Genomic DNA, 13,818 nt, shown 5'->3' on the forward strand with positions numbered 1-13,818 from the left:
TTATTTTTTTTTACAACATGTCATGGAAAAGAAAACAAGGAAATCATATTTGCCATACATCCACCACAGCAGCATCCCTCTAATGTTAAAATTACACTAAATATGGTGGCTAAAGTACCCCCCCCCCCACCCCCTCCCAACAAATTGAGAGGGTAACTTTGAGGGGGAAAAATACCATTTCTGTTGCACTTTTCTCCATCTAGTAATTATACTGTCAGAAAATGCTTAAGCTGTGAAGGAAAGGCCACTGTTACCCAACTGCAAATTCACACAAAAAGCAAGAACGTATCCCTTTTAGCATACTCAAACAGCAAGTATTTTTGTGAATGCAGAATAGCTTTTGTTTTCTTTTTCTTTTCTTTTTTTTGTCAATATGTTGCTGCTCTCTGTACAAAAGACGTTTTTCCTTCATAAAGTTACACTTTACTTGAAGTAGAGTTCTGACGTTTGTGGCCTGGCTCTGTCAATGAATGTGTGTATGTGTACAGGTGTGTTAAGTAACATCTCCAAGTCTATTAGTCTTGACGATTCCCCCCGTCTCCTCAGGTGAAGCTCCTGAACGTAGCTTGATGCTCAGAGCCCCCCCACAAAGCATATGGTTTGTCCTCCACTGCTGCTTGTCGTACGACAAACACAAACTGAAATCTCCAAAAGCCCTCAGAGCTGGGGATCAACAACACATCACCCCGTCTGAGAGGGGAATGAAAAAAGGATGTCGGCTTTTTTAATTTTCCGCTTTTATCCACTTCCTGTGTTAGCTATAGCTTTGAGGGTGTCCCAGAGCCTGGTGACGGGTCACCCCGCGGCTTTGTGCTTGCCCCCGCAGCAGCGGCAGGCCTCGCCACAATGGTGGCAGGCGCGCAGGGGCAGGTAGCAGCACATGCAGGGCGCGATGAAGGAGAGCGCCACCAGGGCCAGCCAGCGTAGACAGAACTGCTCGTCAGACGTGTCACATGAGCAAGGGTCTGAAAAGTCGCCCTCGGAGTCAGACATGCAGTGGTACAGCATGCTCTCTGCGCACAGCATGCAGCTGACTTTGTAGATGCACTGCTTGATTGGGTCGGGGGCGTCCTGGCACTGCCCCCGCCAGTTGTCTTCGTGGTTGAACATCTCCCGACAGTAAATGCAGCGCGAGCGCTCGCCGTCCTCTCGCCGCCGCCGCCCCTTCTTGGACTTGAGCAGGGGCGAGGGCTGAGTCTTGATGGCTGTGTCCTTGCCCAAACCCAGCCCCATACCTGTTCCTATTCCCATACCGTGGCCAGAGTGGGAGTCCCCACCGGGGCCGTCCGGGAAGAGGTACTCGCACTTCTTACTGTCCAGTTTGTGGAAGGTGGTGGGGAAGTCCAGGTCCTCGCGGTCCGCCTCCTGTTTCCACATGACAGGATGGCGGTAGTCCTCATAGCCGCGGATGAGCACGTCCTTGCGAGGGTTGATGCGAACGATCTCCTCTTCGTCCATGTGAAAGCTGACATGACGGGTTGACTTAAAGGAGACCTTCAAAAGAAGAGAAATCAATCAGCTGGATACCAAAAAAGCGTTGTGACACCCTATAGATGATTTGAAACGCATGAATATTGACATATCCCAGTTTTTCAGTGTCCAACACACAGCCACAGATAACATGGTTCAAATTCTGGAAATGCGACTAGTTATCTGGAGGACGGGCTGACCTGTGGAGGCAGATAGCGGCGGTTGCTGGAGGGGAACTCGTCGAAGGGCTGTGCGCGGACGTAGCAGCCCCGGAATGGCTCGGTGGAGACGACGTTGTTCAGGGGGGAGAACGGTTCTTTCATCGGCGTACAGATGGAGGGAGGTTCGTCACACACCTGGAGCCATACAGAAGAAGAAGAAAGAAAGAAATCAGTTTGTGGGAGCACATGTGTACAGCAAATACGTGTCGTCGTCATACGTCCTGAAAAATAAGATTAAATGACCACAGGAAAGCAACAAAAGGCCTTTTATATACATTTAAAAGGAATATTTTCCCTGTTAAACTGTGGCTTTTTGTCATTTATATCTTATGACTTTATAAAAATTAAAACTTTGTGGAAGACCTTAACTTCTGTGACAGGCAGGGTCAGCATTGTCTGCTACTATTACCAGCACTATTGGTCAAACTGTTCAGTTTGGACTAAAGGTGTGTAGGCTGCGTGCGTTCCACTCTCCACCACCAGGGGGCATCCCACATCCACACTTGGACAAACGACTGCTGTGTGGCGATGACTCAAGGCCCTTCTGTTAAGAACTCAGAGTTCCCATCAGCCTTGCATGTGTTCCTACAAACATTTTAACTGACGAAAAAACCTACAAACACAGGGCCCCAAAAAATAGTGCTGGAAAGTATGTGCTGGGAAAAATGTGAGAAATGGAGACGCACATGTGAGCTCACATTCCTCCCATGTCACACCAAACTATCGCATAATTACAGTAGGGAAGATCATAGTTGACAAGACTGATATGTCTCAAAAAAAAAAAATCTTGGGAACGCTATAGCAAAAAACATCTATGTATCCAAAAGATGTGAAACAATACAATAGTTCCAATAATCCAATACTGCAGTGCTCCTGGCAACCAAACAAAAACAGCTACTGCATGATTCATGTGTGTAGAGGTGATGAGAGATGGGAGAGGATAGTCAGTTATGACATCAAAAGCCGTGCGATGATATTTATTGTCCGGCGTTATTCCGGCATATCAATCTCCTCGACCTCCATCCGCTCGCTCACGCGCCAAACATTACGGCACTGACGAGGACGACGTGAAAGTAGGAAGATTTAGGACCATCTGAAAATGTGTTTGGCCAAATATATTACAAAACACTAATCTTCAAGGTTAAGTCTGCACAATCATGGACGGGCATCTTCACATGTGTGATCACAGGATTCAGATGCTTCATAAACACTGGCTAGCTGTCCCTCGTTTTCCCACACTCACCCCAACCTCATGGAGGCAGGGTTAGTCGTCCTCTCCTCTCCTTCTCCCACCCTCTCTCTGCTCTGCTCTGCATGTGGAGGAGGCTGCTGGCTCTGGCTAGTCAGTGCCGTGTGTAAAGTAGCCCACGCCAGTGCTTTAACGCACAGCGGAAATCTGGTTTGCTCCCAGCTGCTGCTACAGTAATTACTGTCCTGTGGTTGCTAAGAGATGCTTCCTTTGACTTCTTTTTTTTCCCCCTCTCCCTCCTTCTCTCTTTTCTTTTTTTCCCTCTCTCTCTCTCTCTCTCTCTCCTCCACTTGCCCCCTCCTCTCCAGACTGCTAACACATGGTGTGTGTGTGTGTGTGTGTCTTTGCTCCCTCTTTGCCTCCAAACATACCAAGTGGTGTAACACACATCGACAGCATCTGCAGGGGAATGTGAGGAACAGGAGACAGTGGAGGGAGAGAAGAGAAAGAACAGAACAGGAAAAAATGACTGTGTTGTGTGCGTGTGTGAGAGGGAGAGGGAGAGAGAGAAAGAGAGAGAGAGCGAGAGGCCAAAGAGTCTGCAGAGGGAATGTCATAAACCAGCTCCAGCTGGAGAAATGCAGCACAGAACTTAAAAAGCCAGATGACAGCTGTGTGTGTATGTGAGAGAAAGAGAGAAAGGAGCTAGGGGTGGAGAGGTGGGGGGGGGGGGGTGAAATGGGAAACAGACTTGGGCTTCCTTTTAAAGCGCTTGCCTAAGCCCCAGCATTCAAAGGCATGCGTGGGGGCCAATCTGGAGCTGATCTGACCCTGGAGATGTGGCTGGGTGAGGGAGGAGAGGAGACGAGGGGATGGAAGGGATGGAGGGGGGGGGGTGGAGGTGGTGTGGAGCCAGGGGCAACCTGGCTCCACACCAATACCAGGGGATCCATGCACTTCCAGTCTCAAAAGGGACAGGGGCGCGGGCCAGGGAAGGCTGAGGCCACATACTGGAAAAAAACTAAGTTTGCATCTGTGGAAATGTGCATTTCTCACACTCAAACAAGTCAAATTAAAAGGAGATGCTTATCTCTGGGTCTTGGTGACATAAACACAAATTAGTTTAGCCGATTTACAGGCCGTTTCCTACATTAAGCATCCTTGAGAGTAATGGAATCACTCTGCATCTCACCGAGTGATATGGAGGTCCGAGCGTTTCCTCACTTCCTCATATTCCTCACTTCTGTTTTCTGTTTCAGGAAAACAACTCATTCTCCTTAAACTTGGGCATTCAAAATAATTCCCCCCCTTTAACTTATAACTGAGCTACAGTGTAGAAACAAGGTGAATCTCAGGGGCCTGTGTCTCCATGCTTTCTCCTTATAAGCGTAATCACAGGCGCGGCTAACCTGTTTAGCAGTGAGGTTTTTTTTTCCCGCAAAGTCATTTAAATACTATTTGCATATCTTTAAAACAACAATCATGATATTATCTTAGACGATATATATCCTGCCCACTTCTAGTTCTTCCTTGTTGTTCTACCACAATGTGACATGGTTAGCCACAAAATCCACCTACTAGCAAAGCTAACAGTCGCCCATGAATGCATGTTTGTTTATTCAGTTGAAAACGTAACTGTAATTACTACAGTTGGTGGTTTTGCAGGAGACTGAATGCAAAACTGGTTCCAGGTTGTAGATTTATTCAGTGTGAAACTACTCACCACAAAGCTATTGGGAGGATTTCCCATAACACAAACCTATTCCTTCCTCTTTAGCTGGTAGAAGATGCTTCATGAAGACCAGTAAATGGTAAAAGGTCTTACTTTGTATGGTGTTTTTCTAATTCATGAGTCAAAATGCACTACAATACACTGAGGTTCCGTGTGTTGCCCTAGGGACACTTCGGCACATGGACTGACCCTGACCCTTCTGAGTCACAACCACACCACACCAAACCAGAGTCGGTCTTCTGTTCTAGGAATGACGCTGTAAAAGTCGAGTGGCCAACAAAACGTCTGTCCTGAACTGATAAGACGAAACTTCCTGCCAGAGCTAAATTAGAAACGGATGTTTTCCTGTGGCATTAAAATGGAGGAAAAAAAACAAACAAAAAAGGCATTCGTCTTTGTACTAGCGGAAGGACTGTGGTGGTACGGCATAATTGCTGGCAGTGGGTCATCACAGCTGAGAAGGATGTTGTTGCGCAACCATCTTTTCTTTTTTTAATGGGTAAAAATGGCATATGCATACAGTGTGTTGTGGGGTCTGTCTCTGAATGAGGAGAGGAATGTGGTTCGTTTGTCAAGTGCATCCAAAAACTGGTGCTGGACACTGCCAAAGCAAGGCTATCATACATAATGTACCCAAGTTAGTGTGTATTTGTTACCTCTTTCGGGCCTTTTCTGGCATTATACACTGACCTTGTCAGGGCCAGTAGTCCTCATGGAGAGGAAAACCTGGTCCTAATAAAGCAGAACCTCCTTTCTGAGGAACTGGTTACGTTTAGAGCTACAATTTGAAACGTGGTTAAGTTAAGGTTAGGGATAAAGCTTTGGTTAGGCTGTCCAAACTAATGGAAGCAGAGTCCTCAAAAGGAAGCTGTGTGAACCTGTGTGTGTGTGTGTGTGTCTACCAGCCGTGTGAATTTATTTTGGAACATGAAGCCGTACAGCAAACGTCACAACTTGTGTGGTGGCATTCGCTAGTTCTCTGGCTGCAGCACTTGCCACTGGTTAACTTCTCATTCTCTGTAGCCCAGGTCTCAGACCGCAACATTCGGATGCCAAATCACCATGGTGACACCCCCGGTGGCTCACTCGGTGAACACCCCGACCCCCCCCCCCCCCAAACACACACACCTTCACCCCACCCCCGCTGCCTAGCAACAGTGGTGCAATTGGATTTCCTGTATGTTGAGGCTGATTCCTTAAAGAGGAACTTTGCCAGAGGAAGAGGGCGTCTCGAGGCAGGAATACAGGCCGTAGACACCTGCTCTTCCCTCCTTCGCCACATTTGTACTCCACATCGCACCACGTCAGACACCAGACAAGTCATAGGGGGATAATGACAAGTCTCTGGCAAATGCAGTGAACTCATAGCTCAAAACTAAGCCACAAGAGGTGCACTGTGATGTCAAAAATGAGATCATGAGAGCAGCTCGTCAAACTGGTGAGGCATTTTTCATGAGTGTTTAGTGAAACAAGAAATACAACAGAGTGAGTTCTTGACGTTTGGTGTGAATAATGGCCAGAGTTGAACAAATGTGTCTCTGATGTTGTAACAGTTATTAATTAGAATAGAAAGTTGCACATTCCGATTAACTGAATTACAACACAAACATTCCCGAGTTCCTTGTCGCTCAGTTTATGTGTGCATTGACAAGAGCGGCCCTCCCTCCCTGTGAACATGTCTTTTCACCTACTTAGCAATCAGAAGTAGAACAGAGGAAGTTCCTGTGACTGGCCTGATATCTAAAACAAATGAACATGGGTGTGTAGACTTGGACTATATACCTGCTGGCTCACCACACATTACAAAGTGTCACGCCACTGAGCGTATATCAGGCTTAACCGTTCTAAAGCAGTCGACAAAAGAAGACTCAACTCCTGAGGAAAGAACATTTAAATTCATGAGCGTTTTCACAAGCTGCATTTGAACAACCAGCTCCTCGGGCAAAAAGCTATTACATCACAATCCATTGTTACAAGAGTGACAACCACCAAGTTAGATTAATAGAAAGACAGCTAAGCTTGCTCGAGCACATCCGCTGGCCAACACCCAACTTCACCTCTGGGTCTGGCTAGCTCGAGTTTAACATCTGCAAATCTCTAAAAACAACCTTTAAAAAAAAAAAGGCAGCAAGGCCTGGCTAAGGACAGACCAGGTTCTAGCAAGGACTTGTCTCCTATTTCATAGTGAGGGAGAGCTGATGTATTAATATAACTTTACTGTATATACAATGTAAACATGTACTTGGACACAACACATATTTTTGCCATTCTAAAACCTCTCTACTTTGATCTCACTCACCGGTAGTCCGTCCTCTGGAGTATCGCCTTCACCAAACGGTCGACATCCTGGAAGAGAGAGGAAGCCACAGGCAAAAAGAGAGTTTAATGCATGACCTTAAAACAATATACGTATTGTTAGAATTGAATATGCGACTAAAAGCTTGGAAAAGTGCAATACGAACACCGCACAACATACGTATCGCCCTCACATTTCACCAATGATATTACTAACATGGAGATTTTTTGTACGATACAAAACCAGTATATAATCACATACACCCAACCACTGATTAACTACATGTATTTGATGAATAAAACATTTTTTTGGGTCACCAGAATCTAAATTACGGTCACTTTCTTGTGCAAAAACACGACACAACCAATAAGACGTTGCCATTTGTGAGCCTCTAAGCTACATTTAATGCATGTATACCATAATTATCACAACTATTCCACTGTTAATGAAGACGTCTCCTATGCAACGCATGTTTTAGCCAAAAGATTTACAACACTGCTCATCAGGCCACAAAAGGCAAAGACTTCTGCCTTCCTCTTACGAAGTATATTGGGGAAATGAAAGTGGCCTTGTGTCAGTGGGACACACAGAAGTTAATAAAATATGCATACCAGAAATGCAACAGGACTTTTTTTTTTTTTTTTTTCCATCCATAACATCTGATCTGCTGACGCAGTAGACAGGGACTTATGTTTCAGGTATCAGACTGACCGTGTTACAGCTTTTCATTGTCACAGGGAATTAAACCGGTGTAACCCGAGGAGAGACACTAATGTTACTGGTATTATTATTTGTTTGAATCAAAAAAATGCTGTTTTGTTGAACCCTCTTTTAAATGTCGAACATGTCGTTTTTTCTAAACCGAGCAACATGCCCTCTTAGGGCATTAGATGCTATGCTGAGAGCTGATTTGTACAAATTAGCACCTGTGGGTCCAAGGACTCAATACATTGAAAACCTCAACATCAATGCATTGTTACTTCACCCCACAGAGTGGGAGTGAAATATTGTTTTTTGGCGGCTCTGTCTGTGCTTCCGCATTTGCTTGCAATATGAGCAACAACAGAAGCCGACGTGTTAGAATTTGTAATAGACACACACACCAGGCACATGTTTATGTACGTTGCCCAAGAATTTTGAACCTTTTGGCCGACGGAGGCTTGTTGCGTGAACGGGGTGAAGCCTGCCATCTCTGATTGCCATGTTCATATTGTTTTTAGCCCTGTTGTACTGCACATGATCTGCAGTCATTCATTAATGTACATTTTTATTAAGGAAGGCCATCCATTGACATTAAAATATTGTGTTCTTTGCTATTTAATCTTACTCTCTCACCTTTAAGGTAAATACAAATACAAATAGAAACAATTATTTCCCATTTCAATCACAGAACTGGTGAGACCCCCCCCCCCCTTCCTCGTCATCCTTTGCTATCAATGTTGCCTTCAAAGTCTTTTTATCTAGAAAAAACCCTGTGCTGGTAAGGAAACAACAGTTGGGGCAATGTTGAACAAAAAAGGGACCAAGCCATTTCCACTTAGATGAAAGGAAAATGGGAAAGTGTTTGTACCTTGGGCACGAAGAGGTTCTTAATAAGTAACATCACTGAGGGTCGGTTTAAAGCAATGAGACATCAGTGAGCTTGTCTGCAGTCAGGGAGGAGCATTACAGCAACACATGGCAATGCCGTCTCTGCCACAGAGAAGATGGGAGACTTCGCTGGACTTGTGTTTTGACAGTCTGTCCATCAGTATGGTTGTCTATCTCGGAATCACATGGATGAGTGTGAGCGTATGCATGTGTCCGTGTGAGTGTTTTGTGTCTGCATTGCTCCACTACAGAGAGAAAGGAGCTTCTTGCAGCACGACTCTGGCAGTGCTGGGGCCCGCGAAGCTGCCTGAGCCATGTGCCCGACGTTGCCATGGCAACAGAGGACTGCAAGAGTGATACACACACGTGCGCACACATACACATAGGCAAAACATATTCTCTCTCCCTCTCCCTCTCTCTCTCTCGCCGCCTCTCCCCTCCCCACGCACATTCACGCAGCAGTCCAGCAGCAGCAGCGCGATGCAACAGGAATACAGAAGAACCTGCCTGTGCTGAAGAGAGTGGCATTACACAACACTGGCAGAATACAGAGGATGCCAGGAGAGAGGACAACAGAGGGAGGAGAGGAGAGGACAGCAGGTTTAAGGAACAGGGAGGGATAGAGCAGTGCAGGCACTAAGGAGACAAAACTCATCATCATCATCATCATCATCATCATCATCTGCTGCTGTAACTGGCATTCACAGGAAAGAGCTGAAGCCTTACTTCCAGAAAAAGAGAAAAACAGCCTGTGGGTGTAGGTGAAGGGTGTTTTCTTTTCACACTGATCAGCTATGTGAATGAGGGCTGCAACAACATTTCATTTGTATTACTGATTAGTTTGTCAGTCGTTTACATCTTCAGATATCTTATATCGTCTAACAAATCTAAATAAATCCATGATCTACATTTGGAAACAGAGCATTTTTATGGCATCTTATGTAAAACTGTTTTCACACCGTTTCCGTCATCTGATATATAAATCAAGTATTAAATGAATAGTAATCCATTATGTTTCAAGTTCTCCATGTTAATGTGACACAACCAGCCCAGCAACTATCCAGCTGGCTTCACAAATAGCCACCTTTTACCTAGACTAAGTGTGGACCTGCGCCCAGGAAGTTCAAACCTCAGATAATAGGTTGCAGCCGAGGAGCAACTAACACCCAGCAGTGATAAGCCTTTATGATATGTTCTGCTGTACCTTCTTTATGCTCCCCAGGGTTCCTAGGTCTGGAGAGTAACAGAGATTATAGCTCCCCGCGCAGATTGCTGAACTGGCAATTCTCCTGCTAATTGGATGACTTTGCAACCTTCTCTGGCACTGTACTGAAAAAAATGCTTATCAGGACCAAACTTAAATCAGAGACTCAACTTTGGCTAAGTGTAACCTCTAGTTTGGCTTAAACATTTAGTATAAAAAATGCCACATAATACAAAGCTGGACCAACCAGTTTGAGAGCAGACAAGCCTGTCCTCAAGTTTACTTCTGAGTCTGAGCTACACAAAAGCCCAACCTGGTCAAGTTTCTTCCGTCTAAAGCTTTACCCTCATCTCAAGTTGCCATCCATTCTATGTTCTCAACTTCTGCCCTTGCTTTCTTAAAAGCCACCCCTTTCTGTTCTAGATCACCCACTACCTGTGCAAAGCCCTGCCCTGCCAGTCTCTACAGGAAATGGAGGTTTTATCAGAGCAGCTGGCACTGATAAGATAAAGCAGGAGGGGTCACGCTTGGGCTACTGAGCAGGTAACAGTGGTGGTGGTGGTGGTGGTGGTGGGGGGGGAGTCATCAACTCTAATCAACACTATACATCTGACCAAGAACAGATGCTAGGTCAGCCATTACAAGCGAGAGACAGACAGGGAGGGAAAACAGGCTGTAGACAACCAGCAGTAGAATGCATACAACATTCGTACACATACACCCGTATTATTTTACACGCGTTGGACGGCTGCCAGCATGCATAGTAAAGTGCAACCTCTTCTCACCAAACAAAGCCGGTGTCTTGTTGATAGATGAGGGTGAAAATGGGTGAGGGTAGTGAAACAAAAATCTGTGGGCTCCTCTGATTTTTTTTTTGATATGGAAACAGCAGCAGATGCTGGTTGCCTGATATTTGATTAAGAGGAGTTCCGCCGAGTTCCTGCTGACTTTGTTATCTGCTCAACAACAACAGGATCAACAACACAAACCTTGGTTGATGTCCTCAATGGCTCGGCGAATGCCCCGGTCAAAAGCACGGGCGTCGGCGGGGCTCTGGAAGGTCAGTCCAAACTTTTTATCGTTGATTCTCCAGTGATGAAAGATGGGATTGACCTTGTTGTATACGATGCCTTTTTGTAGCACACACTCCAGGACCACCTGAAAAACACACACAGGGCACACATTAGTGCTGGATGAAATTGAAGACGGGATCGCAGAAAAAAAAACTACATTATTTATACTTTCTTTCCAAATCCAGACAGTGCTCGAGAATGAAAGCTGCAGTTTCAAGTGGTCGAGCTATACTTGCACATGCAGAAATGGAAACTGTACATTTGAAAGGCTGGACGAACACAGATGTAAATCCATCACCTTATTCTTCACCCTGAGTTGTTTAAATGTGTCACATTCTATCATTCCGCCACAACATCAGTACGAGAAAAAAAGGGGAGAGAAAGAGAATCAGGAGAGGCCTGCATCTGGAACAAAACGAGGAAAAATCCTATAAGCCCAGTAATTTCACATACTTTTTGGATAATTTGTAAAACACATTCTAAATGGTGGGGTTTTCATTACAGTTAATGATAAAGTTGGAGAGCAGTGGTGGCAAGCAAAAGGGAGACTGAGTATGTTTTGGAGCCAGGCAGCCCGAGTGTGTGGCGGAGAGACTGTGTTTCCAAAGCCTATTATTAATCAGGGCTACTGGGCCACCTCACGGCCTTCCTCTAGGCAGATTAAATGAAATGAGAGACAGCCATTACAGTCTTTGAGGTTTTTTACTGAGGTAGACGAGAGGTGGCTTAATGGGGTGTGAATGTGTGAGCGAGCGTGTACATGTTGATCTGTGCAAGGTCGGTGCGACGAAAAGCTCAATGATCCAAGCGCTACACCGCGCGCCGTCGGAGGAGAGCGGTCGCAAACCAATACTCGGTGGCTGAAAGCAGATGGCAAGGCTCCCCCCCTGGATGTGGACAATGTGTCTGGAAGCACACGTTAAAGACGCTGATACGTGGCAGCTGTACCAGAGGTGGAGGATATGTGATACACGTGTGTCAGAGCAGGAGTGCACTGGTATATATTTCACTCTAGATGTCTGAGTGAACGCTGTCTTCTGCAATCTTTGATATGATTGTACACTTTTCTGTATGTGGAGAGGATGAGCCTCACCCTCGTCTTTTCTCATGTCACCGTGAGATTCATGCTTCCCCGTGAATGAAGAGTGAGGGTTAAGCTTGCGGGCTTACCCAGAGGAAGTGGATGAAGAGAGGAATAGATGTGAGGAATATGGTGTGGCATGGAGTTCAAGGGGTGGGATGGGGTGATGAAGAGGAGGGTGGGGGGGTGTTTGGTGCCTCTGGACTGATTGTCGAGGCGAGACTGAATGGAGCCGGAGCAGGTAAGGTGAGCATGCAGCGAGGCCGACAGAGGAGGAAGTATCACAGTTGCATGGAAGGACGATACTTAACACCACATTCCACACTGTGCTCAGAGAAAAGAGAGGGAGGAGCCACGCTGACAGAAACAGAGAGGCAGAAACAACAGAGGCAGGAGATGTTAGAGGAGGAGAGGGACAGACACAGACAGAGGTGAGACGTGCAGGGAGTAGTGAAGAGCTAGCGTGAGAGCGACATTGTGGGGGATAAACGAGTATACAAGACACAAGGTGGAAGAAACTAAACACTATCTCATATATATATTTTGTTATATAAACATATGCTCTATATTTCATCTGAATGTCCTGTCCTGATGTATATTGTAAAATTGCAGCATAACATTTTCCCTCACTCAAGACTTCAAGCCAATGAAGCCCGTTTTGCAAGCAAAGGTGACTTTGACCAGTAGAAATAAACAACTGTAACCAGTGGGCCTTGTTAAGACTAAGCATGGTCTACACATCACATTCACAGCTGTATCAATCAGAATGAGCCACCGACTATAAATGACATGAATGACTGGCGGAGGAGTGGCAAAGAGCTTAGCCAGAGATTTGTCATAATCCAAGAGCCGGTACAGTAAGTAATCATTAACTAATTAGATCCGTAGTTTTTAAGAGTCAAAGGAACAGAGAGAGCGAAATTGAAAGAGAGAAATGAGACAAGGGAGGGGGCTAGGAGGAGAGTGATTGGTAGCTATAAGGAGAGCCAGCTGAGTCATCACCAGTACACTCTGTGCCGCATCACTGCGCATATAGACAGATCCCCTCCACTTCTCTTCTTCCGTCTCCCGTCTATCTCCCTCCACCTCTTTTCCCTGCTCCTTTTATTACCCCCAACCACCACTACCACTACCCCAGTCTCCTTTTCGGTTTCAAAACAGCTGCATCTCTAATCTGTATTTCAACAGCACAGGTTTTCCCTCAGGTGTAGGACATGTCTTTTCTGGCTGAATTACAACACTGAAACTATATCCTTTCAAAATAACAGAAAATAAATATATTTTATTTGTTTGTTTGTTTGTTTGACACATTAATGGCTCAAACCAAACAGCCTTTCTCACATTTAGGAGTTGTTCCCTTATTACAATTTTAATACTATTAGGGAAAAAAAGAGATACTGCCATGTGTTGTGTGGCTACACTGTTCTTATGTAATTGTTGTCTGTTGCTGTTGTTTTCTTAGACTCATCATTTGGCCTCTCCTGATGCACTCAGACTCCTGGTAGCGCCGTGGTTGACGCCAACACCCTGGCACTGGGTGGCATCCTAACAGACCTACAGATGGCTGGGTGTTTGTTGTGGTGGCTGGGGGTAGACTGCAGCAATGATAGGGGTGATTTACCACAACCCAGAACAGTTGCCGGGGTCTCTGAGCCATGTCTATACCCTGTCTGAACAAGAGCATTCCCGTCACACCCCTTTCCTGTGCCACACACATGCTTGGATGGCGACGCAAAAAACACAAGCACACTATAAAAACAAAACACACATAAAATGTGTTCAGTCAAAGAAGATGAAAACGGATTTAGACTCCCTACTGTAAAACAAGCATGCGCATGAACGCGCGCACACACACATTTATACTCTGATTACCGAAGACCAGGATTATCCCGGTGCATCTTCTGGATCGTTTTACATCAACAACACAGAGTGTGCGATAAGTAGGTCAAGAGTTTTACAGAA

At 45.6% G+C, this 13,818-nt stretch overlaps 1 protein-coding gene across 1 annotated transcript in view; it reads right to left on the reverse strand.

Moving 5' to 3' along the window:
• The window catches only part of spred1 (sprouty related EVH1 domain containing 1), a 28,670-nt gene continuing 14,852 nt past the window's right edge, over positions 1-13,818 (reverse strand). Inside the window, exons 3-6 of the mRNA XM_058614988.1 lie at positions 10,692-10,860; positions 6,912-6,958; positions 1,671-1,826; positions 1-1,494 (exon numbers count right to left, since the gene is read on the reverse strand). Of these exons, the coding sequence (XP_058470971.1) occupies positions 796-1,494; positions 1,671-1,826; positions 6,912-6,958; positions 10,692-10,860 (1,071 nt within the window). The 3' untranslated portion in view covers positions 1-795. The remainder of the gene's footprint in view (positions 1,495-1,670; positions 1,827-6,911; positions 6,959-10,691; positions 10,861-13,818) is intronic.

This window comes from Solea solea, chromosome 18, assembly GCF_958295425.1.
Source record: "Solea solea chromosome 18, fSolSol10.1, whole genome shotgun sequence".
Lineage (NCBI taxonomy): Eukaryota > Metazoa > Chordata > Actinopteri > Pleuronectiformes > Soleidae > Solea > Solea solea.